This window comes from Pelmatolapia mariae, linkage group LG1 (genome assembly GCF_036321145.2).
Source record: "Pelmatolapia mariae isolate MD_Pm_ZW linkage group LG1, Pm_UMD_F_2, whole genome shotgun sequence".
Lineage (NCBI taxonomy): Eukaryota > Metazoa > Chordata > Actinopteri > Cichliformes > Cichlidae > Pelmatolapia > Pelmatolapia mariae.
Genome location: NC_086227.1, coordinates 24836478 through 24863001, shown reverse-complemented (window position 1 = coordinate 24863001; position 26524 = coordinate 24836478). Strand labels below are relative to the sequence as shown.

Below are 26524 nucleotides of genomic sequence, written 5' to 3'. Positions count from 1 at the left end.
GGATGAAACTGAAATTTGAACCTGAACACAATAAATGCACCTACTGAAGAAGATTGTCTGCTGTGATTGAAAGCTCCAAATCACAACAGTTCCCTCAATGGGCTTTATATTGTACAGAGAAACCCAACAATCAGATTAGCCCATATGAGTAAGTGCTTTGGTGACACTGGGAAGGAAGGACTCCCTTTTCTGACAAGAAGATGCCTCCGGCATAACCAGGGTCTGTGAGGGGAAGCCACCTGCTGCGACCGGTTGGGGGTGAGGGGAGGAAGACCGGACAAAAGACACAGTGTGAAAGAGTAAAAAAAGATGAATAATGGCTAATGATTAAATGCAGAGTGGTGTATAAACACAGTGATAAAACGTTAATAAGAAGAAAGCCCCAACCAGCCTCGATCTGCTGCAGCGTCACTAAAGGGGAGGATTCAGGGTCACCTGATCCAGTCCTAACTATATGCTTAAAATCTATATTTTTAATAATTTATTTATAATATAATCTATTATATTTAAATTAAAAATCAACAGCTGACATCTGTAGAAACTCATAGGAGGTAAAAACGGGAGGGTATACGTCAAAAGCAGAAAAACATCGACGGCAGAAAAGTGTCTCCCGAATTAAAACCTGGAGCTTGTTCCACACATTCTTAAATAAGAAACACGAGTGAGCACAATTCTGATTTCTCGAAAAATTTCAAATGATTATGATTGCTAAATTACCTCAACCGCAAAGACGTGTTAATTTTCAAATCAGGTTCTTTTGGTAAAAAATCGTGTTCAGTGGGCTTTGGTGTTGACGACCTGCTGTGTTTTCTGGGTCTGGCCTGCCATCCTGTGGACATCAAGAGGTACAACAGCCATTATCCGCACAATTAGGTATTCACGCATTAATTACGGTAACCATTAAGAAATACAATGTACGTGTTAATAGGCTACTGTCACGTGATTATTATCGTTTTTAATATCAACCCCACATGTAAGAGCGCAAAGAAGACCATCCATCATTTTTTTTAACCAGCTCCACATAGAAATCTATCTGATTCTTAACGAGTTACCGCCAGAAGAGGTCGTCCTGCCCTCTGGCTTCCATTTATACTTTCTCACTACAATTAACAGAGAGGTTAATTCGCCCAGTTTGGCCAGGAAGGTGGCACACTTCAAAATCATCCAGCCACAAGCAATCAGCGGTAGGCTGGCCTTTCTTTCGTGACTGAATGTTGCCTGTGCGCAAGTAAATGCCTGCCATCCACCTGGACCAGGTCTGGATGTGGCACTTCACCGCCAACAGCTAAATGTCAAACCTTTGGCAAAGTGCGCGCGCCGCCCTGCGCCACACAGTGATGATGGGTGGACCGAGCGGAGAGGGGCGATAGGGCACATTTCTTAATTTCCCTTCAGCGCCGCTTCCCCCACCATCCAGACCTGGACACGCGACGAGACCGCGGGACGGCCCTGTTTCCCGTTCACACAGCGATCCAATGTATTATTCACGAGCGAAACTTCAGCAACTTGTCCACTGGATATGGCTCCCGGTTTGAGGAGTGGGCGGACAGGTCACCCCAGAGTGGCGGGAACCGGCGGGGCAGACCCCGGTGGGTGCTCGCCGCAGCGGACGGATGCAGGAGGAGAGGGGAGGTGTTTGAGGACCAGGTTGCGAGTCGGAGCAGCGGGGATGCTTGCAAACTGTCTGCTGTCTGTAGCAGTGCTTTTACTTCTTGTCCGGTGCTCTTTGGCCGCAGAGGGTAAGCACGCGCCGTCGCGCTATCTGCTCCATCATGCCGTGGCAGAGTGTGATTTTTATGCGTTCACATTTTTCACATCTAGGCTGTGACATCTGCTGTGGAAGAATGAGAACATGCTGAGTGGAAAATGGATCTTTTGTTTAACACGGGCAGCGTTTTGTAATCCGCTGCTGGGTGCGTGATTCACGGGCTGTGTGGATGCAGCTGTGGTCTGCTCAACAGCTTTCTAAATCATTTTTAGGAAAGGAAAACTTCTATCCTTTAGCCATGAATCCAAATCTCTACAGTGTGATACACTGTTGGGCTTCTGCAATGAATGAGATTAGGGAGTATTTTCTCCCCTGGACAAGGTCTCTTATAAACGGCACTGCCACGAGATGATATTTTAGGGATGCTGTTGATTCTGGTCTACTCGGGGTTTGCTCATATGTGATGTAACGCTCACCTGAGCCTGAAGCCTTTGTCTCACTGATCACATTGCACTGCACAGAGCACAGAGCTCCGTTTCTCCTCAGGATGAGCAATCTCATCCTCAATGTTGTCTCCCAATTCAACTTCACTTCCCCATTGTTCCTTTGATGGCATTTTATTTGTGTTGCATTTCAATGACAGAGGCTATTAAGCCCCATTATTACAGTCAGTAATGAGCTGTAAGGAGTTATTCTGGGAATGCAGTGCAGTGCGGTCACAGGACAGTGTTTCAGAGCATCTGGGTCAGCACTAATGACACACATACTGCTGCCCACTGTAGGTCTGTTTGTCTCCTCTGGCATGTGAGGCAGCTGGGGTAAGGTTGGCCGACTTAGCTGCCCTTCAGCCATCACCGTTTGCCGGGAAAAGTGGTTGAAACAAAAGAACAAGACAGTCAGTCTCTTCATGTGCACTGCCTTGACTGCACAGGTGTCCTTGAAATCTTGTGTGTGTCCACGAGTGAAAACAGAACAAACACAAGGTGTTCTTTGCAGGAACTAAACTGAGAGTGGCTCCATCATCCCTTTCCAGTCTGCATACTGTGATGTAGTGGTGGCTGTAGTCTCACCTCTGCTGATGCACTGCTACAGTAGCAGAGTCTCCTCCTCCCTCCCACCACCTCCTCCTTTTCACAGTCAGCACATCCATTCTTAAACACATGAACACAGCAGCAGCACCTGAGTTGTACAGATAGAAGTGCATTTTTTACAGTATTTAAGTGATGTTTTTGCATTTATCTGTGTGCTGTCTTTTAGGTAGCATCAGTGGAAGCTGCACTCTTTCCTCCAAAACACAATTCCACCTTTTCTTACATTTGATTCAGTTGATGAGAGTATGTACACCACATGAAGTTTAATTGACAGATTTTTGCATTTAAGTGTCCAACAAAGGACATAAACATTCCTTTTATGAGCTATAGCAAAAAAGAAAAGAAAAAAAAGAAAAGAAATAAAATACAAATAAAAAATAATACTATTACATAATGGATATAAAGTACAAAGTTATTACACAGAAACTTGAACACTGCAGTCTTCTATAAATTAATTCATGCAACATTGACTGGGGTCCATTATGTTTTCTCCAATTATCATTGAGATGTAATGGGAAACGATGGGAATACTGATGCCATTTTTCTTTTTCTTTATCCTCTGTGTATCAAGAAAAAACCTAGTAGCAAACTAAACTGTGTGGAGGTGGCCAACACTAACAGAGGCTCGTCAGACATTTATAAAATCAGACCTCGATGTCTAATGAATTCTCTTTTTAGCTTAAACTTTTGTAGGGCATCGTTAAATGTGTAGGTACTGATAGAAAGCATTCTATAGAATTGAATTCTTAAAGGAGCACAATGGGGTGAAGGTGACGTGATAGAAGTTTGGAACCTTCAGGACGCCTGAAATTGGATATCTGGTGGTTAGTGGTTATTGCTTAACAACAGGTTACACAGGGGTTCACACAAGGGTGTGGGGTTCCCCTGCTCTCATGCTCCCTATGCCTATGCTGAAGAGGTTCTGGTGGACTTTCTGGTTAAATAAAGGAGAGGTGGGGAAAAAAAAAGGAAAAACAAAGCTTCAGAAGCCTTCTACAGAGACCAGAGGACGACTGTCTCAGCAGCACTCCAAAAATCAGGCTTTTATGGTAGAGTGGATAAACTGAAGCCACTCTTGAGTAAACATCACCGATGGCCTGCCTAGAGTTTGGGTAGAAGAAAAAATAATTTTCTGGTCTTATCAGGAAAACAAAAAAGCCATCAAACTGCAAAGACTTAGAGGTGGCAATTCACAGATGCTTTTCATCCTATCTGACAAACCTTGATAGGAGTAGGTTATGCCTGGGAGATCTGGATAAACTGGCTAAATCCAGGTGTTCAAAGCCTGCAGAAACTTACCCATAAAGCTCTGCCAAAGTGGCTTTTACAAAGCCCAGAATTAAGGACTTATGCATGTTTGTTAATAAAACATTTCAATTTTCTGTCAGCACACTTTCACCTTATCAGTATAGGTAAATGCTTGACCTCTGTTATAGAAATTGTTCTCATTATACTGTGCAAGAAACAGCACTGAGCAGCTCATTTGTTTTATTCATTTTTTTGCTTAGGATTGCATTTCCCTAAACTAATATCCAATAAATATTCTGGTTTAGTGCTATATTTGTGTATGCCTTTCTAAGGATTACTAAATAAAAAACACACTTAGTTTTCTGAACTCACTGCTGAACCAGAACAACATGTGGTTTCTATGGTAACACCAATTTTTGACTAACAATGACATTTCCCCTTCAGACCCCTCACCAGTCAGAGTCAATGTGAGATGCTGCGTCAGCGTGTGTGTCTCGAGTAATTTTCCAAGCAAAGACTAAGCTTTTTCCTCATGTTAGTTTGATGTTGAATTAATTTACAGAATCTCGCGCTGGCTTTATTGCTTTCTTATTAACAGCTGCTGAAATTATGCCCAGGGACATGCAGAAGAGCGAGCTAAGCAAAGGCTTCTGTATTCCTTCCACGATCAACTGACTTCTTCTGACGTAAGCTCTGTTTACTCCTGCGAGCACAGCCCGCCCGTTCGCTTATGAGTGCTGACAGCTTGGTTTTGACGCGGGGTTAACCTCATAGACCTCTGAGTATGAGAAGCCATCCCTGAGCTGTTGCCAGTCATCACTTTGTCCTTAGGAATTCATTGAAAGCAGGCATGAAAGTAAGATTGAAAGCCATTTCCTATTTGCAAAACATTCTGGGGGGTTTTTGCTCATAAAATGAATGGTAATGTGAATTGAGTGGCTTGTGACACTGTCTGTGTGCCTGCGTTTTTTAAGTCTTTCTAGCTGTGCAGTTTTCTTTTTTGTGTGTGTTTTTTGTTTTCTTGCATCTAGATTAGTCTTTTCGGAGCTGTCAGGATGGTCAGTGTGAAACTAACTTCTACAGATTGTTTTTTTTTTTTAAACACCACTCCCTGTTGGTTTGGTACACTGTCTACATGAGCTGTGGGTTTTGAATATTATATTCAGTTAGGGTTCTAGGCCTATTAACTTCTTGTTAATGATCATGATTGACTACAACTGGTAGTTTCTCTTTGTCAGCATAAAAAGGATTTGATTGACAGCACTCAGTGGATTGACGAATACTCTGAACAATGGCAAAGGCCAAGGAACTCAGTGAAGATCTAAGAAGGTCTCTTGGAGCCATTTCTACTACAGGTTACAAGATCATTAGTTTAAATGACTGTATGTAAGTACTTTGTCAACACTTTGCCAAGGACTGGAAGAAGACCCAAACTGCCACCCTCAAATAAGAGCAAGTTGGTTAGGATGTTCATGAGCAATCAATGAACCACCAAGGCTCAAGCCTGCCATAAACTAAAAACTGCTGAAACACCGGTGTCACTGTCCACAGTGAAGGACGTTTTACATAATCAAGGACTAAGAGGGTGGTGACCAAGAAAGAAACCACTGATCCAAAAACCCAAATAGTTGATTCTGTTCATCTGGACATTGTGTTTTCACTGGGAGAAACGTTTTGTCACTCATCCAAGTGACTTCTTCAGTCTCAGCTGACTGCAGGCTTCCCCAACCTTATAAGCAGTACGTTTGCATAACGACGTCATGAAGTCAGTTTCATGATCATTAATAAGCAAATTGTCATGACCATTGATCAATGAGTACCATTCACATGTACTGAATAGAGGTATATGTTTGGAGGAGTAAAGGTGAGGCTTTGCAAAATAAGAACTCTACCAGCTTTTAAGCACTGTGGTGATAGCATCATGCTTGGGTGCAGTTTTGCCACCAGTAGCATTGGTACATTGCACAAAATGGAAGTGAATGAGGGCTACCTAGAAATTCTTAAACTTCACCTCAAATCGGCAGCTAGACGGTTAAAGCTTGGACACAATTTGGATGTTCCATCAGGACAATAATCCCAAACACACATGAAAATGAAATTTGGAATGGATAAATCAGAGTAACATCAAGCTTCTGGAATGGCCTTTCCAAAGCCACAACCTCAACCCTATTGAAAATTTGCTGGATCTGTGCCAGGAAACCAACCTGTTTAAGTGAACTTTACCAATTCTACCAAGAAGAGTGATGAAATATCCAGCCAGACTTTTGCCAAGTTTGTTGATGGCTAACAAAAGCATTTGGTTGAGTTGCAACGTGCAAAGGGCCATGTGACCAATTATTAGTGGGGTTCTATATATTTGATCCTGTATATATAATTTTGAGAGAAAATCCAAAATAAATTCAAACCTTTGCACCCAATTCTTGTTTTTAGTATTTGGTCATGAAAGATGTATGCTAAAAAATCATTCCACTTGGGAAAAAGAACAGTTCAAAGACATCATTAAAAACACCAGCTGATTCATTTCAATTTACCTGTTTATTTTGCTGGTTTTGTCTCATTGCAGAGACTTACCGCACAACTTTAAACATATTGTGTGGAAGTGTGTCAGGAGGGCTTGAGATCTATGTTTATGTCAGGAGTGTGTGTATCTCTAGATGGTTGGAGCATCAGCTGTGCATTTATAATTTAATTGCATTCTGTTGTGCTGCAAATGTTTGTCTTTGTGACCAGTTATTAAACTAAAAGCTCAATTTATTAAAGCAAAAATTATGTAAAACACACACACAAGAAAAAACAACTTTGTTTCGTTCTCCATCTGCCGTTTTTTGCAGGCTATGCAGATGTTTTACTGGGAGACAGTTGGACTAAAATTATAGGAATGAAAGAAATGAAACTGCTGAAAGGATATTGTGAAGTAATTAAAATCTATTAATGCTGGCAATCACTCTGAGAACAAAGAACATTTATTGTTATTTATCTCTGCAATAATTCACTCTCTTTCAGACTGTTTCCATCTAATCTTAAAGGGGCGTGCCTTTTTTCCCCTCCTCCACTGCCATGCAGGCAGCATTTCTACAACACATAGATGTATTCTAGGAAGGGCAAACTAGCTTCTAATTAGTATCATAGTCCATCTGCCTCACATTGCCCCATGTATAGTTCTGTAAAATCAGGACGTATTGTTTGTGTAGAGAGCTTTCTGCATATTTCTCTCCAGTATCTATCTGTACCTATGTGCTTTCTTCTTTTTCCCTCCTGTGTCCTCCTCTATTTTGGCTCTTTAGTTTAGCTTGATGGCAGATGAAGGCTTGGCTCTGCTGCTGCTTAAGAAAGGACAGCGTGCCTTCTGATTTATTGGGACACGCTGTATAATACACCACACTGCTCTGCACAAGGCCACTGTTGAGCACACACTGCATAACACTGGACTGCCTTACAAGATGGCCTGATCCTTGAGAAAATGTCAAGAAAGATCAACTTATGTGACGCAATTGTATGGATAGAATATGTCTGTTTGAATTTAGTGATTATCATATTAGGGGAACTGAAGTTCAAGTGAATTAAATTCAGAGGTTTATGTTAGTGTTTACAGGTACTGCATTCTTGCATAGCTGCTACAGTTATCATGCAGTGGCTGAAGGTGGGCCCAGCTACACAGGCTGTCACCAGCCTTCATGTAATAATATAACTGATGAGGATGATGCGTTATTTATCTAAGCCTAGCAAATCAAGAGCATCTGGTAGAATGTGGAAAAGTGACTTAATGAGCTGAAGTACATTCATTCAAATGGATAGGGCTTTATTAGCTATTTTAGATTAGCATTTCTTGGGTTTGTCACATGCTTGAATTTTAAAGACGTAAAGGATTTAAGACCTTTTGGCTCAAACAAACTAAGATGTGAACAGACCAAGATTTTGATTTATGGGTGCATAAATAGTCGATATAGTTATAGATGGAGTGATTTAAATCTTTGGTGATGTGTTCAGTGTTTGCATTTACTGATAAATTGTCAGTCACATCTAGCTTTTGTTAGATATTGTAAATGGATGGGTTAAAGCGCCAAAAACGCTTCCTACTTTCAGATTTGTTGAGAAAACTACATTATTGCTCACGGAATGATGACCTTAGCAATCACGTTGCTGATCAATTTAAAGTCTTAGTTACTAATTTCAGCAGTTTTTTAATACAATATGATATTCATGCAGGATATTCCTTAGGATATGGCTACCTTTCCGAAAAAGAAGTCCCTCCCATGTCAGTGTGCAGTGTCCTCAGTTTCTGAGCCAGGTCAACCCCTCGGATGTTGACGAGCAAAATTTCTTAACTTACTGCATAAACCGTGTATGGTTCCTACTCAGCCCTCTCACAGTGTTATGAAAAACGTGCCACGCACGCAAGTTGCAAAAATCAGGGGGCACACGACTAGCCATAACAACACTAAAGTGCGGCGTGTGCCAGTAGCTGTGTCTTTCATTGGCGTCATCGTTGCCAGAGACAACAACGGCTAGCATGAAGTAGGCAAAATACCATAATTGCAGTTTTTGGCCACTAGGGCAAAGAAGAACTCCACAAGTCTCCACCCCACAGTGCTGATGCTAAGTGACAAAGTGTAATTTTGATGTAACAAAGAGAGGTTTGTATAGTTTAGTGCTTGCTGTTGTTGTTTTGAGTTTATAATTTTTTAAAAATGTGTGCCAACAACAGTTATTATCAATTACAAATGAATAGTTCATTGTTGGTCTGTGACCCTGTTTTAGTCCGAGAATTCTCACGTTCCGACCTATCAAAGCACTTTCACATTGCCGTGTAAGTCTGAGTATGCTATTCTTTTGTGCGCTTTAATTGGATTATATAGAAATTGGGGCTAGGCTTGGATAATTAATCTTCTGTCAGTTTCCAAGCAAACTGGATCATCAGAACATGAGTAGAACTGCAAACAAATTCTGATTTTAAAATGTAAAAAGGTACCTGTAGTCTTTTGATTTTTCCCTTTAAAATAAGGGTTTCTTTTAATCTTATTTTTTAATCTTACAGTTTCCAACCATATAGTGATATACATATCCTCTTATTATTCATAAAAATAGTATTACTTTATCAGTATTAGTTATCAGTTCTTCACACTTCTTATAATCTAGAGTGCAGACTGTCCCCAGGCTGAGGCTGATTAAGGTCGTTTTTGACTCTGGAAAATCACAGTGCCATTGACAGTATACCATGAATGTTTAGACTCAATTATCATTTACTCCGTTTTTCTTTCTAGCTTCAGTAAAGCAGGCTGAAAGTGGAGGCAGCCTACTTTATGTGAAGATGACAGAATCAGTGAAGCATCAAGAGTAAGCTCAGTTCGTGGAGAGCATTAAAGGAGAAATTTTACATTTTAGAAGTCTATCTTTTTAATCAGTAATCCAGTTGTCTTGTGACCTTAAAAATGTGCTCTGACAGGATACAGAGGTGGTTTTAGTGTTCACACTTGTCTCATTTGCAGGTGATTTGAAACATTTGCACAAACTGAACTATAGGCATTCATTGCTGAAATATAAGTGGTCTGAACTACAGCGTCGTGTAAAGTATAAAACATGCCATGCATTTTAAACACGTGATGAAATCTACTCACTTGCACGCACATTCATAAATCTTTACTGTAAAATTTGTTAGATTTATCTCCATACCTTCATGCTTTTAACCACGTCACCCACAAAGTCTAAAAATGAAACACGTTGTTCAACATAGGCTCATTCGTTACTGGAATAATCTGAGTGTGTAACTGCACTGTCTGAAATAGAAAAGTCCTTTTACACACGCTTCTGTTCATCTGTGGAAAAGTTATTCAAGTTCCAGACTTTGTTTCTCTTCAGTTTTCATAGATAGCCTTCTCAGGCTTCAGATACTAGTTCATTTGTGCTTGTGTGATTTTTGTTATGTACATCTTAGCACTTTGTAACACCCAAAAATGAAAACTTATGATACATTTTAAGATTATGAAGTCATTGTATTAGTTGCTGATATTGTATTTTCTTAATATTAGCTGTATCCCATATTTTCTTTGTCTAATTTTAGGTAGAACTATAGTAAAACAAAAACCCCATATATTGCACGGGAGAACTTGAACTCAGTAATTAAATAACATTAGTGAATGTCTCAGTTTTTCATCCACCGGCCAGAGAAGCAAACCGAATTACCCATTTTTCCACATGGTGCAGTATGTATGAAATACAGTTAAAAGTGTGACTGTGCTTCTACCTCAGTGTTTCTTTATTTCCTGTGAAACTGCAGCATGTTGTATGATTAACAAAGGGAGAAAAAAAATTTCTCTGCAGGATTAGATTATAATACACACAGTACATCTCAGTAATGTTATTGTTAGCAAACTGGCCACTCCTTAACAGTTGATGTTATTAGACAATTTGTGGACAATAAACATTGTAGTAGAGACGGGGGAGTGTGTGACATCACATTAAAAGAATCACAGAATATCCAATTCAAGAAGAAAGTCTGTAAGCAAAGAAGACAAATAAGTGGAGCTTGGCATTGATATAAAGAGACGGACACTCTTTGGATTGAGATTCAAACTGATGGAAGAGGGCTGCATTGTTCTGTAACAGAGAAGATCTTTAAAAGTTAAATCATGTATCAAAAATCATCGCAGTTTGCCTCATTTGTCTTTTCATTTTTATAAAATGAATCAAGACTGATTATAAAGTGGTGCAGCAAATAGTGGGAATAAATAGGAAAAGATAACATGACAGAGCGATAAGAAAAAAATTACCCCACAGTCTAATCTTTACACGCTAACACTTTGAATCATATGACATTAAATGCACATCAGAAAAATGTCCCCATTTTGATACAGATGTGTCCTATTTCTCATTCTCAAAAAAAGGGTTCTGTAGAAGCATCCGTCCGCTTAATAGTATCTGTCTGCCCAACATTAGAGTCTCGAAAATATCTTCAGCATTACAGTTCATGTCGCTGAGTGCATGTACTGTGTAATGTTGGTTAAAAAGATGAAGATTATTCTTAAATTATAAAATGTCTGCCAAAATGTCTATTTTAGAAAACATTACCTAGTGGGGGTGGGGGGCCATAGTTTGGTCCCACCTTCACTGTTGTGATTGGTGTGGGGGTAGGGACAGGCTTAGGGCGTCGGGGGGTTCCCCAGGAGCATCTTCCTTGGGGGGCTCAACCCGGGGTAGCGGTCATGGCCAATTAGGGGCTCTGTTGGCTCTTAGGTGACGGTTTCCTCGTGGCTGCGTGCAGCGGGGCTAGGGGAGGGTCTGTGCTGACGGACGTGGGTTACTGACCTGGTAGCCTGGCTGCCCCTGGGTGGGTCCGGGATGGGCGTGAGGTTCTGGGGGCGCTCCGTCTCTGGGCTGGGGCCCTGGCCGGGCCTCAGGGGCTTGGGTCCTGGTTGGTGTGTTGCCGAGGTTGTGGGCGGGTGGGTGTATGGGGGCCCGGCCCTGGCGCGGGGTGCCGCCGGTGCATCGAGCCACCTGGGGGGCTCTTCAACTGGTGGGGGAGGTTGTCACATCTTGCAGGAGCTTTCCTCTCTTCAGGAACTCTCTCTGCAGGAGGGGGAGATACAGGAGTGGTGGAGGAAGATCTCAGCCTGGGCGTCTATTGTCTTGTGTAGTCTGGAAGATGAGTGGATGATGGGGTGGGTGCAGTTTTCTCTGTGGTGGGGTCAGGTGAATTGTCCCGGGCTCTGTGGGGCCGGGGGGCGCTGCTGCACTGGGCCCCGGTCCGGATGGGCCTGGGCCCCCTTTCCCTGGCGGGTTGCACAGCATGGGGGTGCCTACTGGGGTCAGCGGGGGAGCTGGCCCCAGGGAGGGGTCACTTGCCCCTCCCTTCCTTCCCTCCCCATCTCCAGCGGCCTCCCTCTTCCCGCTCCACCACAATCACCCACACATGCAGGGCCTTGGGGTAGGGGTGTGTCACCAGGGTGCAGAGGAGACATCCCCCCCCTCTGTCCCCTTCTGGCTGCCTCTGCCTCAATTTTATCCCACAACTTAGACATTCACATTACTCACACTCTCATTACACATACATATAGGATCTTGGAGGTGGGCACGCTACACGGATTCCAAACTACCATCAGGGTGTACACCTCACCCCTGGCGTCGTTGCCCACCTCTCAATTTTAAATACATGTAGACATTGAGGGCTAGCAGGAGGGGCTATATGCTTACCTGCTGCTCTGGCAGGTGGCTCCATGCCCTCCTGGGTTTTAAATGCACCTTAGAACACACATACATCAACAGTACATATGAGCGGGTGGAGGGAGGTTTGGAGTCTTCCTACACCCCCGTTCTCTGCGGCCTGCTGGAGCAGGGGGGCTAGGAGGAGGAGTTGGCCGTCCGACTGGGGTCTGGTGTATGGGGCCTCCCTGCTGCTGCGGAGTCGGGGCGGTCTGCTTCTCCCCACCGCAGGGAAAAGGGTTACACCACCTGAGTCTGGGTGCAGTTTCCCCCTCCAGGGGCAAGGGTACCTAGACTCGGGGCTTAGAGTACGCTTGGGGAGTGTGATTGTGTGTACAGCGTCTCTCTATGTCTGTCTCCACGTTGGGTGAGTGTTGATATGAGAGCATGAGGGTGGGAATAGATGTTTGTATCTGTGTGTGCCTGTTTGTCTGTGTCTATATGTCAGGTTGGGTATCAGACGCCACCTCTCTGAGGACATCTCAGGCCCTCCAAGGTTTGGAGGCCCATCTCCCCCCACCACTTCCCCTGCCGGTGGCGGACGCCCTCAGACATCGGTGCGTTGGTGGTTCTCTGTCTCCGGGGGTGGGCGCCCAGGTACCCACCGGCTCACTCCTTGGTGGCTGCTTATTGGGGCCTGGAGCCTGGGGCTCGCTCGGGCCACTTTGGGGATGGGGTGCCCTCGGCCTCACGGCCCGGGGCTCGGCCACTCAGGCACAGCTGGCTGCCGGCGGAGCTCACGGGCACGTCACTGCAACCCCCCCTGGCTTCTGCTCCGCGGCTGCTGAGTGACCCCTCGTCTGGGACTCTCCTCAGCTCTTTCTGGGATAGTGGCGCGGCTGCCCCTCTGTTGGTCTTCCTTGGTCTCTTGTGTTCTGGGGGCCTCTGGATGTCTGGAGTCTTGATCTCCTCCATACCTGCTTCATGCCCTGGAGGTCGGGGCAGTGGCCCCCCACACCCTCTAGCAGATCATTACATGAAGGAACCTTTTAAAAACAAGCGCGTTCATGCTCACAGGTGTACACACGGGTGATCACACACACAAATTACACCCTTTTTGGCTCCTACCTCAAAGCACACTGTGCGCTGTCGATCTCACGTGCTGCACAATAATGTTTAATATTTAGTATTTACTGTCATATTCTCATATATCATTGTGATCTTGTTTATTACTCTCGTTTTCTTCTGCTTGCTTTCTTTTTTCTTTCTCAACAGGTGATCCAGGTGATCGATATATGTATTTTTTGTCTGCTTATTCTGTTGGTTTTTGTTTTTTGCCCTTTTTCCCCGTCCCTCTTCTCAGGTTTTTTTCTTTCCCTCTTTCTTTCTCCACATTCTCTCCTCCAGTCAAGTCTGTCCCGTATTCAGCAAGTGAAAATAAAATAAACAATAAAAACTTGAATCAAATGGACCATTACGGCAAGGCTGGGATGGTCCATTTGGTAAAGTAAATCCGTTGGGCATCTTTCTTCGCCTTTAGACAATAATTCTGATGGCAAAAGAACCAAACGGGACAGGTTAAAAAAAAAAAAAAAAAAAAAGAAAAAGAAAACATTACAATAGCAGATGGTTCAATTTGACCTTTCACAGTTCCAATAACATCATCTGTCTATGTGTGGTCTACATGCGGTCCACTAGAATAATCTCAATCTCATCTCAATCTTCCCTAATTAGGGAAAACTTTTGAATAATATAGTTAATCTATGGCCTAGATTCATTGAACAATTCTACTCAGGTAAAGTATTGATGGTTATCTGCAATCTAATGGCAGCTGTAATATATATATATATATGTATATATATATATATATGTGTATATATATATATTTTTTTTTTACACCCATCTCGCCCCTGCGGGCGGTTTATCCTTCAAGCTCGGGTCCTCTACCAGAGGCCTGGGAGCTTGAGGGTCCTGCGCAGTATCTTAGCTGTTCCCAGGACTGCGCTCTTCTGGACAGAGATCTCCGATGTTGTTCCCGGGATCTGCTGGAGCCACTCGCCTAGCTTGGGAGTCACCGCACCTAGTGCTCCAATTACCACGGGGACCACCGTTACCTTCACCCTCCACATCCTCTCGAGCTCTTCTCTGAGCCCTTGGTATTTCTCCAGCTTCTCGTGTTCCTTCTTCCTGATATTGCTGTCATTCGGAACCGCTACATCAATCACTACAGCCGTCTTCTTCTGTTTGTCTACCACCACTATGTCCGGTTGGTTAGCCACCACCATTTTGTCCGTCTGTATCTGGAAGTCCCACAGGATCTTAGCTCGGTCATTCTCCATCACCCTTGGGGGCATCTCCCATTTTGACCTCGGGACTTCCAGGTTATACTCGGCACAGATGTTCCTGTACACTATGCCGGCCGCTTGGTTATGGCGTTCCATGTATGCCTTGCCTGCTAGCATCTTGCACCCTGCTGTTATGTGCTGGATTGTCTCTGGGGCATCTTTACACAGCCTGCACCTGGGGTCTTGCCTGGTGTGATAGACCCCAGCCTCTATGGATCTTGTACTCAGAGCTTGTTCTTGTGCTGCCATGATTAGTGCCTCTGTGCTGTCTTTCAGTCCAGCTTTGTCCAGCCACTGGTAGGATTTCTGGATATCAGCCACCTCCTCTATCTGCCGGTGGTACATACCATGCAGGGGCCTGTCCTTCCATGATGGTTCCTCGCCTTCCTCCTCTTTCTTGGGTTTCTGCTGCCTGAGGTATTCACTGAGCACGCTGTCAGTTGGGGCCATCTTCGTGATGTATTCGTGAATGTTTCTTGTCTCATCCTGGACTGTGGTGCTGACACTCACCAGTCCCCGGCCTCCTTCCTTCCGCTTAGCGTACAGCCTCAGGGTGCTGGACTTGGGGTGAAACCCTCCATGCATGGTAAGGAGCTTTCTTGTCTTTATGTCAGTGGCTTCTATCTCCTCCTTTGGCCAGCCTATTACCCCAGCAGGGTACCTGATCATGGGCAGGGCGTAGGTGTTGATGGCCCGGATCTTGTTCTTACCGTTCAGCTGAGTCCTCAGGACTTGCCTGACCCTCTGCAGGTACTTGGTGGTTGCAGCTTTCCTAGCGGCCTCTTCATGGTTCCCATTTGCCCGTGGGATCCCCAGGTACTTGTAGCTGTCCTCTATGTCTGCAATGTTGCCTTCTGGTAGGTCGATCCCCTCAGTTCTGACTACCTTCCCTCTCTTTGTTACCATCCGACTACATTCCTCCAGCCCGAATGACATTCCAATGTCATTGCTGTATATCCTGGTGGTGTGGATCAGTGAATCGATGTCTCGTTCACTCTTGGCATACAGCTTGATGTCATCCATGTACAGGAGGTGGCTGACAACCGCTCCGTTTCGTAGTCGGTATCCATAGCCAGTCTTGTTAATGATCTCACTGAGGGGGTTCAGGCCTATGCAGAACAGCAGTGGGGACAGAGCATCTCCTTGGTAGATCCCGCACTTGATGGTGACTTGTGCTATGGGCTTGGAGTTGGCCTCTAGTGTTGTACGCCACATCCCCATTGAGTTCCTGATGAAGGCTCTTAGGGTCCTGTTGATCTTGTACAATTCTAGGCATTCCAGTATCCAGCTGTGGGGCATTGAGTCATAGGCCTTCTTGTAATCAATCCAGGCTGTGCACAGGTTGGTCAGTCTGGTCTTGCAGTCTCGGCTGACTGTTCTGTCTACCAGTAGCTGGTGTTTTGCGCCTCTGGTATTCTTGCCAATCCCTTTCTGTGCCCCCGCTCATGTATGTGCCTGTTCATCTTAGCCGATATGATGCCTGACAGGAGCTTCCATGTAGTACTGAGGCAGGTTATTGGTCGGTAGTTGGATGGGACCGGTCCCTTCTTGGGGTCCTTGGGGATCAGGACCGTCCGACCTTCGGTTAGCCATTCCGGGTGTCTCTCGTTAACTAGCAGCTGGTTCATTTGTGCTGCCAGACGCTCGTGGAGTGCAGTCAGCTTCTTCAGCCAGTAGGCGTGAACCATGTCGGGCCCTGGTGCTGTCCAACTCTTCATACTGGAGACCCTTTCTTGGATGTCTGCCACTGTGATGGTTACTGGACCCTGTTCAGGGAGGTTGCTATGGTCTGCCCTCAGATCCACTAGCCACTGAGCATTGCCGTTATGGGTTGCATCCTTCTCCCATATGCTCTTCCAGTATTGCTCCGTCTCCAGCCTTGGTGGTGCTGTTCTCTTATTGTTCCCTTGCCACTGAGAGTACAATTTTGCTGGTTCTGTGGAGAACAGCTGGTTTATTCTCCTGCCTTCTATCTCTCTGGTGTACCTTCTCAAGCGGCTGGCCAAGGCTGTGAGTCTTTGCTTGGCAGTTTCCAAGGCCTCAGGTATGGACAGCTTGCTGTATTTCTTATGCACCTTCTTTGTTGCGCCTTTCTGCCACTCCGTTAGTTGGCTAACCTCCCTTCGTGCTACTTTGATCTTGCCCTCTAGCCTCCTTCTCCATGGAGGGTACTGCCCCTTGTGGCTGTTCAACTTGTAGCCAAGCATCTCACTGATCACTGCTGCCGTATTGTAGATCAGCTTGTTAGTGTCGGTAATCGTGGTTGTAGGTATCGTCCGTAGTGCTGCATTAACATCATCTAGCAGACCTTCTGAGGGTACTTCACGTAATCTTGGTAACTGGCTACGGGGGATCCAGGTTTCAAGCTTGGCCATGATCCTATCTTTCAGGTCAGTTCCTCTCGCACTCAACGATCCTTCTCCTATCGCACTTGGGGCTATGTACCCAATCTCGGGTGGGGGTGATGATATCTCCCCCCTGACCTGGCGTCCTGACTCCTCCTTGCCGTAGCATTTATGTTGTACCTCGTCAATCTCTAGCTGTGAGAGCAGTCCCTTCTTTCGAATGTTGGAACACTGAGCTACTAGTTGTTTCTATATATGTATACATATACATATATACATATATACATATATATATATATATATATATATATATATATATATATATATATATACACACACACACACACATGCGTATATATACAGATAGATATATATATACACATATATGTTGTAAACACAATTGAGCTAATGAGCCTGACAGCTTTTTTTGTTCATCATACCAAAGCAGCCACTGCTAAACTGCTGGTCTTATTGCACACAAATAAAACCCTATTAGGATTTACACAAGCAGACAATGAGCCAGCTTTATATATATGATTTATGCATGATTTACATTTTATATACTACTGCTCTCCCCTCACATCCAAAAGGAAAAATATATAAATAAACATAAAAAACTATGAAACTATCTTAAAAATAAAATATGAACAATATTATTATCCATTCTAAGGAGCTTGGAAAGAAAGCGTCTGGACTAAAGGATAAAGGTCACTCTTTTGAGGATACTAATGTTCTCATTTTGGACAGAGAAGATAGATTGTTTGAAAGAGGAGTTAAAGAAGCCATCTGTGTCCACTGTGAACGACCATCTTTGAACGAGATCTCTTCCCAGGCGCCTCTCGTAACCTGCGTCAGGTAATCTCAATGGGTCACATGACAGGGTGAGGCAAGGTCTCACAATGGTTTACCTGAAACCTCTGCTAATAATGACCCACGCTTTTTTTTCACACTTTGGCACGTGTTGTGAAACACATGATCATTAGTGGGTCAACAACCTTCTTAAGGGAAAACTCCCACTAGGGTTTAAATACCTGGGACTCTCCACCATTTGTTTTTTAGAACTGAAGAAGTTTCTCGAATGAGAGCTGAAAATTCTACAGGAAACTTAAAGAGGTCTAGTCACTTTGTTTCCAAGCTTCTTAGAGTAACATGACTGAGTACCTACACAGGAATTATCTATTCTGTTTCCCCTTTTCAATCTCTGTCAGTTCTTCATTCAAACAAACCTTCTCTGTTTTGCCTAAATTTTTAATTTACTGACAGTTCATAAGACAGCCTGTAAAAAGAGTTTATGTCCATAAATTCTATATGCAGTATCTTTTAGATATGAGCATGTCTTATAAGTGCTCTCTGTTCACATAATTATTCTCGTAATTAACTAGCTTAATTAGATGTTTGTGTTTTTGCTGAGCTGAAACAGTCTTACGTAATTACTTCTTAATCATTTGACTACATGTAAGTTTCTTACTTTTTTAAAAAAAAAATGATTTTTTTAATCTGCAATATGCAATTACAGCTGCCTTGCAACATGCAACAACAGAGTAAAATAGCACGCAGTAGACCTAACAGCATATCTTTTTCATAACCAGTTCCTGCGGAAGTGACATAAATAAAACCATTTCCAGAGTGGACACTGAAAACAAAAGAAGGATATTGTTTAATAATATGTATGTTTAAGAAGTGGGGGTTGCTCCAGTGATAACAGTTTATGCACCCAGCAGGATTTTCACCATTATGATCCTGTTATAAATATCTGCAGAATTAGCATGCTCACTGACTTGTCAGTATTTGTATTTCAGAAGGATCTTAGGTAGCCACCATTCCAGAAGCAGCTGCAGTGTGACAACCAGTGGCCTTGCGGTGAATTCAGGCTGTAATGGAGGTTTTTGCTTGAGAGCACATCCATCATTCTGCCTGTTGAAGTCAGTGGTGATCCCCTTGTTTGCTTCAACTGTGTGGCATGTCAAGGTTGAGCATCTACTCGCTGTGATGTGAAGATGAACAGTGTCAGTGTTGTAGCGCAAACATGCATTGGTTGACCTGGTATTCAGCTGTGGTAAACTGCATGACAGACCAATGTCTTTTTTATTATCACTTGCATTCTCTAGTTCATGCTTCAACAAATCATTTTGTGTTCTTTTTTCCTTATTAAAAGGCAGCATATGGACATATGATACTGCTACACTGAGGTGAATTGCCCTGCAGTGCATAACCAAGCCTTTTCCCATTTTGCTACTCGCAGACATTGACAAAACACAGTTAGTAGTTATATTATTTCTGACAGGGCTACTTTAGTCAAAATAGGGCTATTATTTCATCTGCATATTGTTGTTCTGGGACCTTCCAGCACTTACAACAGGAGAGCAGCAGCAACACAGGACCTCAGCATAGATCAGAGCACTAATCAGAAATGGTATGAATATTGTAACGAGGAGCTGGGATGAAAGTCAGGTTGCAAAGCGGCTTTTAGAGGCAAAAGCATCTGTACGAGCATCTTAAATAGCACCATATGAGGCTTTTCAATACAATGTGTAGAAAGCTATGAGATGAAATGTCATAAAATTGTGCAAAAAAAGACAGAAAATTACTGAAAATTTCCCAGAGTTCAAATAGTTAGTTAAACAGTTTGCTTATAAAACACGAGTTTATATTTACATACATGCTTTGATTTTAGACTGTTTTTATGTAGTTGCCAAGCAAAATGATGGCAAATAATATATAATTTAACATAATTCAAGTATTTACGTTATATTACGTTATTAAATTAAAAACCATATCATCACTTTTATAAGGTGTTTTAAGCACATAAAGGTTACAAATGCCTCATTGTAACCCATTCAAAAGTGATTGCTAAGCATCATGATGACATCACAATTTCTGATATAAATAAGAAACTTCGGAGGCATAAGATGCGCCTGTGATTTTGGCCACACAAATCCTGATCATGCAGAGGGGATTTGTGGGCAAACAGAGATTTCATGTACTCTAGTGTGAATAAAAAATTCTTCAAAAGTTCAGTGTAAAAATGAGATCTTAATCTAGATTCAACATCTCTTGCATATTGAGATCAAATGAAGAAATGCTTTTTATACACTTGTCTGTGAAGGTTCTCAGTCATGCAGGTCATCGTAGTCTTAGGAGCTTGGAAAGAAGCTCCTTACACTTTTATACACTTATTTGCATTTCCTACTCATGTGCATTTGTCTCTGTAACAAGACGACTGGCTTACATGTTCCTCAGTTCAGCTTTGGTTGCCTCTGTGGTAGCAGAAGCAAGATGACCGCCATATTTGCTATTAACAAATTCTTCTTTAGATTTTTATTAAGTATTTATTGAGTGCCTTCTCTCTGGAAATACACATTGTCCATTAATAACAGTTGGAAACTTGAATTTCCAAATCCCATAGAATCCCTTCCCAAAACAGAATCAACATGAGCCAGTGACTTTGGGGACTGTTGCTGCAGTGACCCCAGATTATAGAGCATTGTGATTGCATTACATAGATTTGACATTCTTGTGCTTGACTCCAGTGTGGATTTAGAGGGAATCCCAAAGGCTTAACAGGCTTATCCCACCTTGTTATCCCTCATTGTCCTCTTCCCTCTATCATCCTCATGCTACGGCTAACCTCTGCAGCCCTGTGGTCAAGAAATGGGATCAGAGTCCACACATCTGCTCTTATAGGTCTTACAGATCACTGATTTGGAAATCGAAAGGATTCATAAGACGGTTCTGGTGTTGTTGCTTTGGGGATATATTATCAGTTCTAGTGTTCTCTACCTTCCTTTAAATTGTAGTTTTCCTTGGCAAATACTCAGTAAATCCAAACCTGACCCAATTATATGAAACAGCATGAAAATTTTGGTCTTTGGTTGAGTGGCTTCACCATCCCATGTGTATGATCAAGGTCAAATCTGTGCAGTGTCTTTGTTATGTCACTTAAGAGCCTTGTAAATATTCAGCTTTTGCTTTTGTGTTTATGTTAATACGCTTGAGAGCCAAGTTGGTTTGACATGGAAAGCATGAATTATGGCTGCGACAGGATCAGAGTCACCATTAATGCAATTAATTACATTGATGTTAAAACTTCAGAGGCAAGACGGCTTGTCTGACAATTTACCGTGAATGAAGTTGTTTAGGTTAATGAGTATTTATACTATAAACAAATGAGACCTTTTAGAGGTTAATTGTGTTCTTTGGGGATTAGATTTATGCATTAGTCAACTGAAAAACCAGAGAGAAAAGATTTTTGCCTTTAGCACACATGGAGGAAATGCTTAGAGGAGGTTGACGTTTATACATATACTATTACTTTTTTTCGTTTAAAATATCTGCTTATCCTTTTTCATGCTTTGCAAAACACGATTACTTGCAAAGGCATGCCAAGGGAGGACAGCAGGTTTCAGCATTTAGCAAGATTTGAGAAAAATGAATTCACTGAAAAAATGTAATGAATTTTTCTAAATTGTTACTCCAGGTAATTAAATCATAGAGGCAGAACTGATTTGACTGTAATCTAGACATGTTCAGAAAGTCAGGCCTTTTTGCTACTGGAACAATGAGATATTGTTGTGCTGGGGTTTAGTGCAGGGTATGTAAGATACAGCAGGTAAATTTACTGCTCTGTCACTTTGCAGGACGAGCTTTGACTTCCTCTGAAGTCTCTCGGAGGACCCAATTAGATAGTGAGTGCAGAAACTTGTGATCTCCTCTACAGCGATACCAGAATAGAGTAGTAGAGGGTGACACGGGTGACCAAGCTGAACTTTACCTGCTGTGATGTGATGGTCTTTTAAATAGCAGACTGCAGGCCTCAGCTATACTTAGAGAGGTCATCCTGCAAGCAGATGTTGATTCTGATATATTTTGTAGACCTTAGTGGGGCCTTTTTTATTGTTAGCAAGGATGTGGTGAATTGTACATTTATTTAAATATAGTTTTGAATGGGGATCATTAAATCCATTGGTTGATGTCAACCTTGTAGATGCTATTGGCCTGCTGTCAAATAGGATTACATTTGGTTGCTGTTGTTTATCTGTTGTGTGCAATCAAATTAAAAAGAAAATATAATAAAGCTAAAAGGCTTCAAAAATTATTTTTCATTAAGATCTCTTTGTTTCCCCACTCAAAAAGGGGGGATGATAACAACAAAGCAATCAATCAAGAAAATCTTGATTAAATCGATACATTTACTTATGTTTAAACAGAAGATATGTTAAACACACATGTTAAACTGTCTATATAAAGAACCAAAATGAATATGAACACAATAATGAACAGATTGTGCAAGTATATAGTATAAAGGGAAAGCTGACTAGTGACTTCACTCCAGTTTAGCAAAAGAGGCCCATGATTTTCTATTTCTATGCTTTTCTTAAGCTTTTAATCTTACACTGTGGGCCATCTAAGGTTGTTTAGAATGGATGGCTGGATGAATGGATGTTTGAAATTAAGTGGTACAATTGCATACCTTAGAAGGAACCTTCATCTTCACTCATATGCAGTCAGCTGCCGCGTCACTATCTGATGACAGCCTGCCATGCCAAATGGCTCCTGTAATCCCAGGCCCGTCATAGCCCCCAGCTAAACTCCTACACTTGTACCCTCGCCTGCTCTGAAATGTATGTTCCCAGGAGATGAACACTTCGGTTTGATACAATTCCTTCGTCTTAAAAAACAAAACAAACAAAAACTCTGCTTACTGATATGTTTTTGGTTACTGATAAATCAGTGAAGTCACATTTTTGCAAATAAGACAAGCACACCAACACTAGCTTAGTTACTTTTTACTTTTGGGAAAGTCAACTCAAGGTCATGATGACTATAGTTTTTGCAGCCTATACATACTCAAAAACTTGCCATAATATAAAAACAACACATAATGCAATGTGAAAGTAGCAACAAAAACAAGAAAGAAAATCAAACTAACTAAAATGCAGTCATTCACTACGAACTAGCAGTGGTACAGATGACTGATGTGACTTTATGCCTACTTTTAAAGATCAGATTGTCTGCCTTTTGTTCTCGCAAAACATAAATGGTTTTAAAATGACTATTTCCAAAAACTATTTTCCAAAAAATAAATTCAACCTATAATTTCCTTTTTTTCTGAAAGGATTTTTTTCTTATTTGCATGTAGAGCTTGGTAGAGTTTGGGTTGAAAGGAGCTATCTGTTGGCTTGTCTTTTTTTTCAGATAACATGAAAACACAGTTGAAGGTGTAGAAGTGCTGGTGTGTACATTCAATGCTCAATCATTTTAATAGACCACCACCCAATGTAAGGTATTGGCAATGTGAGAGAAAGAGAAAACTGTAGGAGTAAGAGGATAAGTGGCAGATGTGCAGCTGACAAAATACAACAACTGTGTGATGCTATCGTATCAATATTGACTAAAATCTCTGAGGAATGTTTCAAGCACTTTTTTGAATCTATGTCACAAAGAATTAAAGGATTTCTGGAGGCAACAGGCATCTAACCTTGTCTTGGATAGGTGTAATTAATGAATTGAAGTGTTTGTACACTGTAATCTGTACAATAATCAGTTCTAAAAGGAAGATGAACAAGATTTGGAGACTGTGAGGAGGACAAACTCCCTTTTTAACAGGAAGAGACCTCACGCAGAAGCAGGGCAGCCACCTGCAACAGCTGGGTGGAAGTTAAGGGAGGAAGAGTCTAGTGGAGGAGTTCAATGCACCATGGGACATCACACGGTGAAATACAGTAATCTAGCCTAGAAGTATCAAATATCTTGAGTAGTTTTTTGTGACAGGATGCTCCTAAATTTTACAGTAGACGAAAATTGTGTGTTAAAAGAAATATTTAGGTCAAACATTTCTCAAAAAGTCCTTTTCACTAGTAATGGAGGCATAGGTAAATCTATCAAGAGAAATGTGCTGCGCTTTTTCGCGTATTTGCTGAAGCAGCACCTTGATTTCTGAATTTACATAATGAGGCATAGAAATCAGTTAATTTTGGATTCAGTTACTCTGTCTTTTTGCCAGAGGGTCTGAGCAAGCAGATATATGATCTCTCATGTGAGAGTGGAGAGAATGTGTCCCCTGTCACCTTCCAAAAGCTTGCTAAAAGCCATGAATTATTGCACTCTGGTGTGTTGTACTAAGCCAGTGCTGGCCGAGACAAACATAGAGACACTCAATAGGAACATTATCCCAATACGCCATATAGTGATGCAGATACTGGGAGGAATTAATTAGTGTTGGGCTAATTAAAGAGTACAATGTAACAGCACTGTTTTAGTCTCTTATGATACCCCAAAGTGATTGTGACCGCTTCTTAAATAGTTTTTTCTTTTACATTTTCCAAACTGATCCTGTGTACCTTTTCGTATCTTCAAAAATCAGGATAACTCATAACGATCAGATTTTTCTAATCTCACAGCATCTAATGTCAAACCTAAATGGGGTGGGTTAAACTCAGACATGGGGACAAGGACAGCCTTTGTAAGCAGTAATATGAGCAGACAGACTGCAACAACACAAGCCATGACTACAGTGTTCTGAGCTACATCAGGACAGAAGTCAGTGTGTTGACATGTCAGGCTGAAAAAGCTGAAGAGCCTCAGCGTCAGTAGAAAGGCTGACTTTCATTTGGCGGGACAGAGAGAGGAAGTGAAGAGAAGGAGAAGAGAGAAAGAAGAAATAGAAAAAAAATAGGTGGCTAGAGAGAGCTCAGCTTCTCCTGAGTCAGGGCATTGTCAGGAGATAGTTTTTCTCCTCTGAGGACTTAAAAAATCTCTTCATCAGTGGAAAAAAGGGACAGTGATTGGGCCAGTGGATTTTTCTAAACAAATAAGATTTATGCAAAAACATTATTAAAAAAGTGCAAAAAGCACTATAGGTGGATGGATGCACTAAGTGAACATTACTATTGCACTTAAAAATAGATTCCTTTCAACTGGTGGTGTCAGTCAGGTGGTGACTTCTTTGGTTGCTAAACAAAGTAGTAGAATACATTTTTAAAAATAATTAATGGTCTCCATTATGGAGTTTAAATCATACCTAACACTTGACTGTAACTTATTTAGTAAACTGTGGTCACATTTAGTGTAAAATGGACGGCTACCTGGTGAATGACAAATAGCTACCAAATGATCATGCAGTGTCAGTCACACATATGATGCCTAGTTTCTACAAACCGAGATGCTCAAATTGAGACTTCACAGCAAGATTCTGCAACCCAGTGGGTGACAGTGGCTATATCTGTTTTTTATGTGTGGTATGTGGCAAAAAGGCTACAAAATCAGCATGTACAAAACTGGGTGGCTGTAGCTCAGGAAGTAGGGCAGGTCACCTGCTAATGGCAAGGTTGGTGGTTTGATCCCTGACTGCTCCAGTCTTTGGGCAAGATATTGAACGACTAGTCGCTCTTCGATGGGTTCATCAGGGCATGAATGTGTGTGAATGTCATAAATTTATAGAAGCTTGTTTCTGCCACTAAAAAACTTTTTTTTTTTAACCATCGGTATTTTAAAATTTGGTTATCTAAAAATGTCAACTTAATTCAGTTTTCAAGGGGTTTTTTGGGTTAGATGGATAGTCACCAGCTCATCCAACTGGTGACTATCCATCTTTTGCAACTTTGGGTTATTTTTTCTGCATTTTGAATTAGTAAGTGTCAAACCCTAACCCTAATTAAGTTAGTAAGTCAAAATTTTGAGATATCGAACTCAAAATTTTGAGTCAATAACCTGAAATTTCAACATAATAATCCAAAACCTAGACTTACGCATGTCAAACATTTTTCTCAGCACTGGAAATAAGCTTCTATGCAAATGCATGTCTAATTAATATATAATATGATAACAATTTTTTGTATTAATGAGTATCTAAGTATCAATTTTTCTGATCAACCTTTCTCATGCAAAAAAAATCCCACTGCATTTTCACAATTTTAGTATAAAAAAGTATTGTTTTACCCTAGTAAATAGAAGAATATGTTTGTTATTATTTAAATAAGGTACATAATTTAAATTCACAACACAAACCAACTCTTGGTGCTTGGGCCTATCCTGAACTATTTTTAAATGACCAAACCAACAAAGAGTAAAAAAGAACCAAAAGTAAACGATAAAGTCTTTGTTCGAGTTCATGACTGAGTGAACGAACATCTCTTTTAGTACATTGTACGCATCTCTGCGTGGCTGCAGAGTTAAGTGTCCACTGGGTTCTGTTCCAGACAGATGAGGCATGTATCATCCTGCTGCGCTGTTTGCACCCCATGAAAAAAAAAAGACAGAGCTGGGTGTGTGACATTCTCCCTCGCATCCACACTGCCACCACAGCAGTGCTTGGCATCACTGCCAAATGCTCCTTCTACTCGTCTTTCAGCCCTGCACAAGCACGATACCTCCACAGAGAGAAAAACAGCGACAGTATATGAAATAAATCTGTTCAGATACATTTTTTATAATTTAAAAAGAACAACAGCTCAGAGCAGTTCTATATGCTGTTTCCTATCATAGACAGCCAAAAACGTAAGAGGCACTTCCTCGGCAGGAGTTGGCCAGGCTTCTCAAATTGGTTTCTGTGCTCCCAGGCCTCCATCCAGTTCACTATTGAATTACACTCACTTGTTTACCATTTTCTACACATAAGAGAACAAAAACAGCTTAAAGCAAAAGGGGAAGCAA

General features: G+C 42.0%; 1 protein-coding gene across 1 annotated transcript in view; it reads left to right on the top strand.

Annotated features, from left to right (window-relative positions):
• Positions 1-1217: 1217 nt before the first annotated feature.
• kiaa1549lb (KIAA1549-like b) overlaps positions 1218-26524 on the top strand; it is a 62343-nt gene continuing 37036 nt past the window's right edge. Inside the window, exon 1 of the mRNA XM_063476999.1 lies at positions 1218-1739. Coding sequence (XP_063333069.1) covers positions 1520-1739 — 220 coding nt within the window. The 5' untranslated portion in view covers positions 1218-1519. The remainder of the gene's footprint in view (positions 1740-26524) is intronic.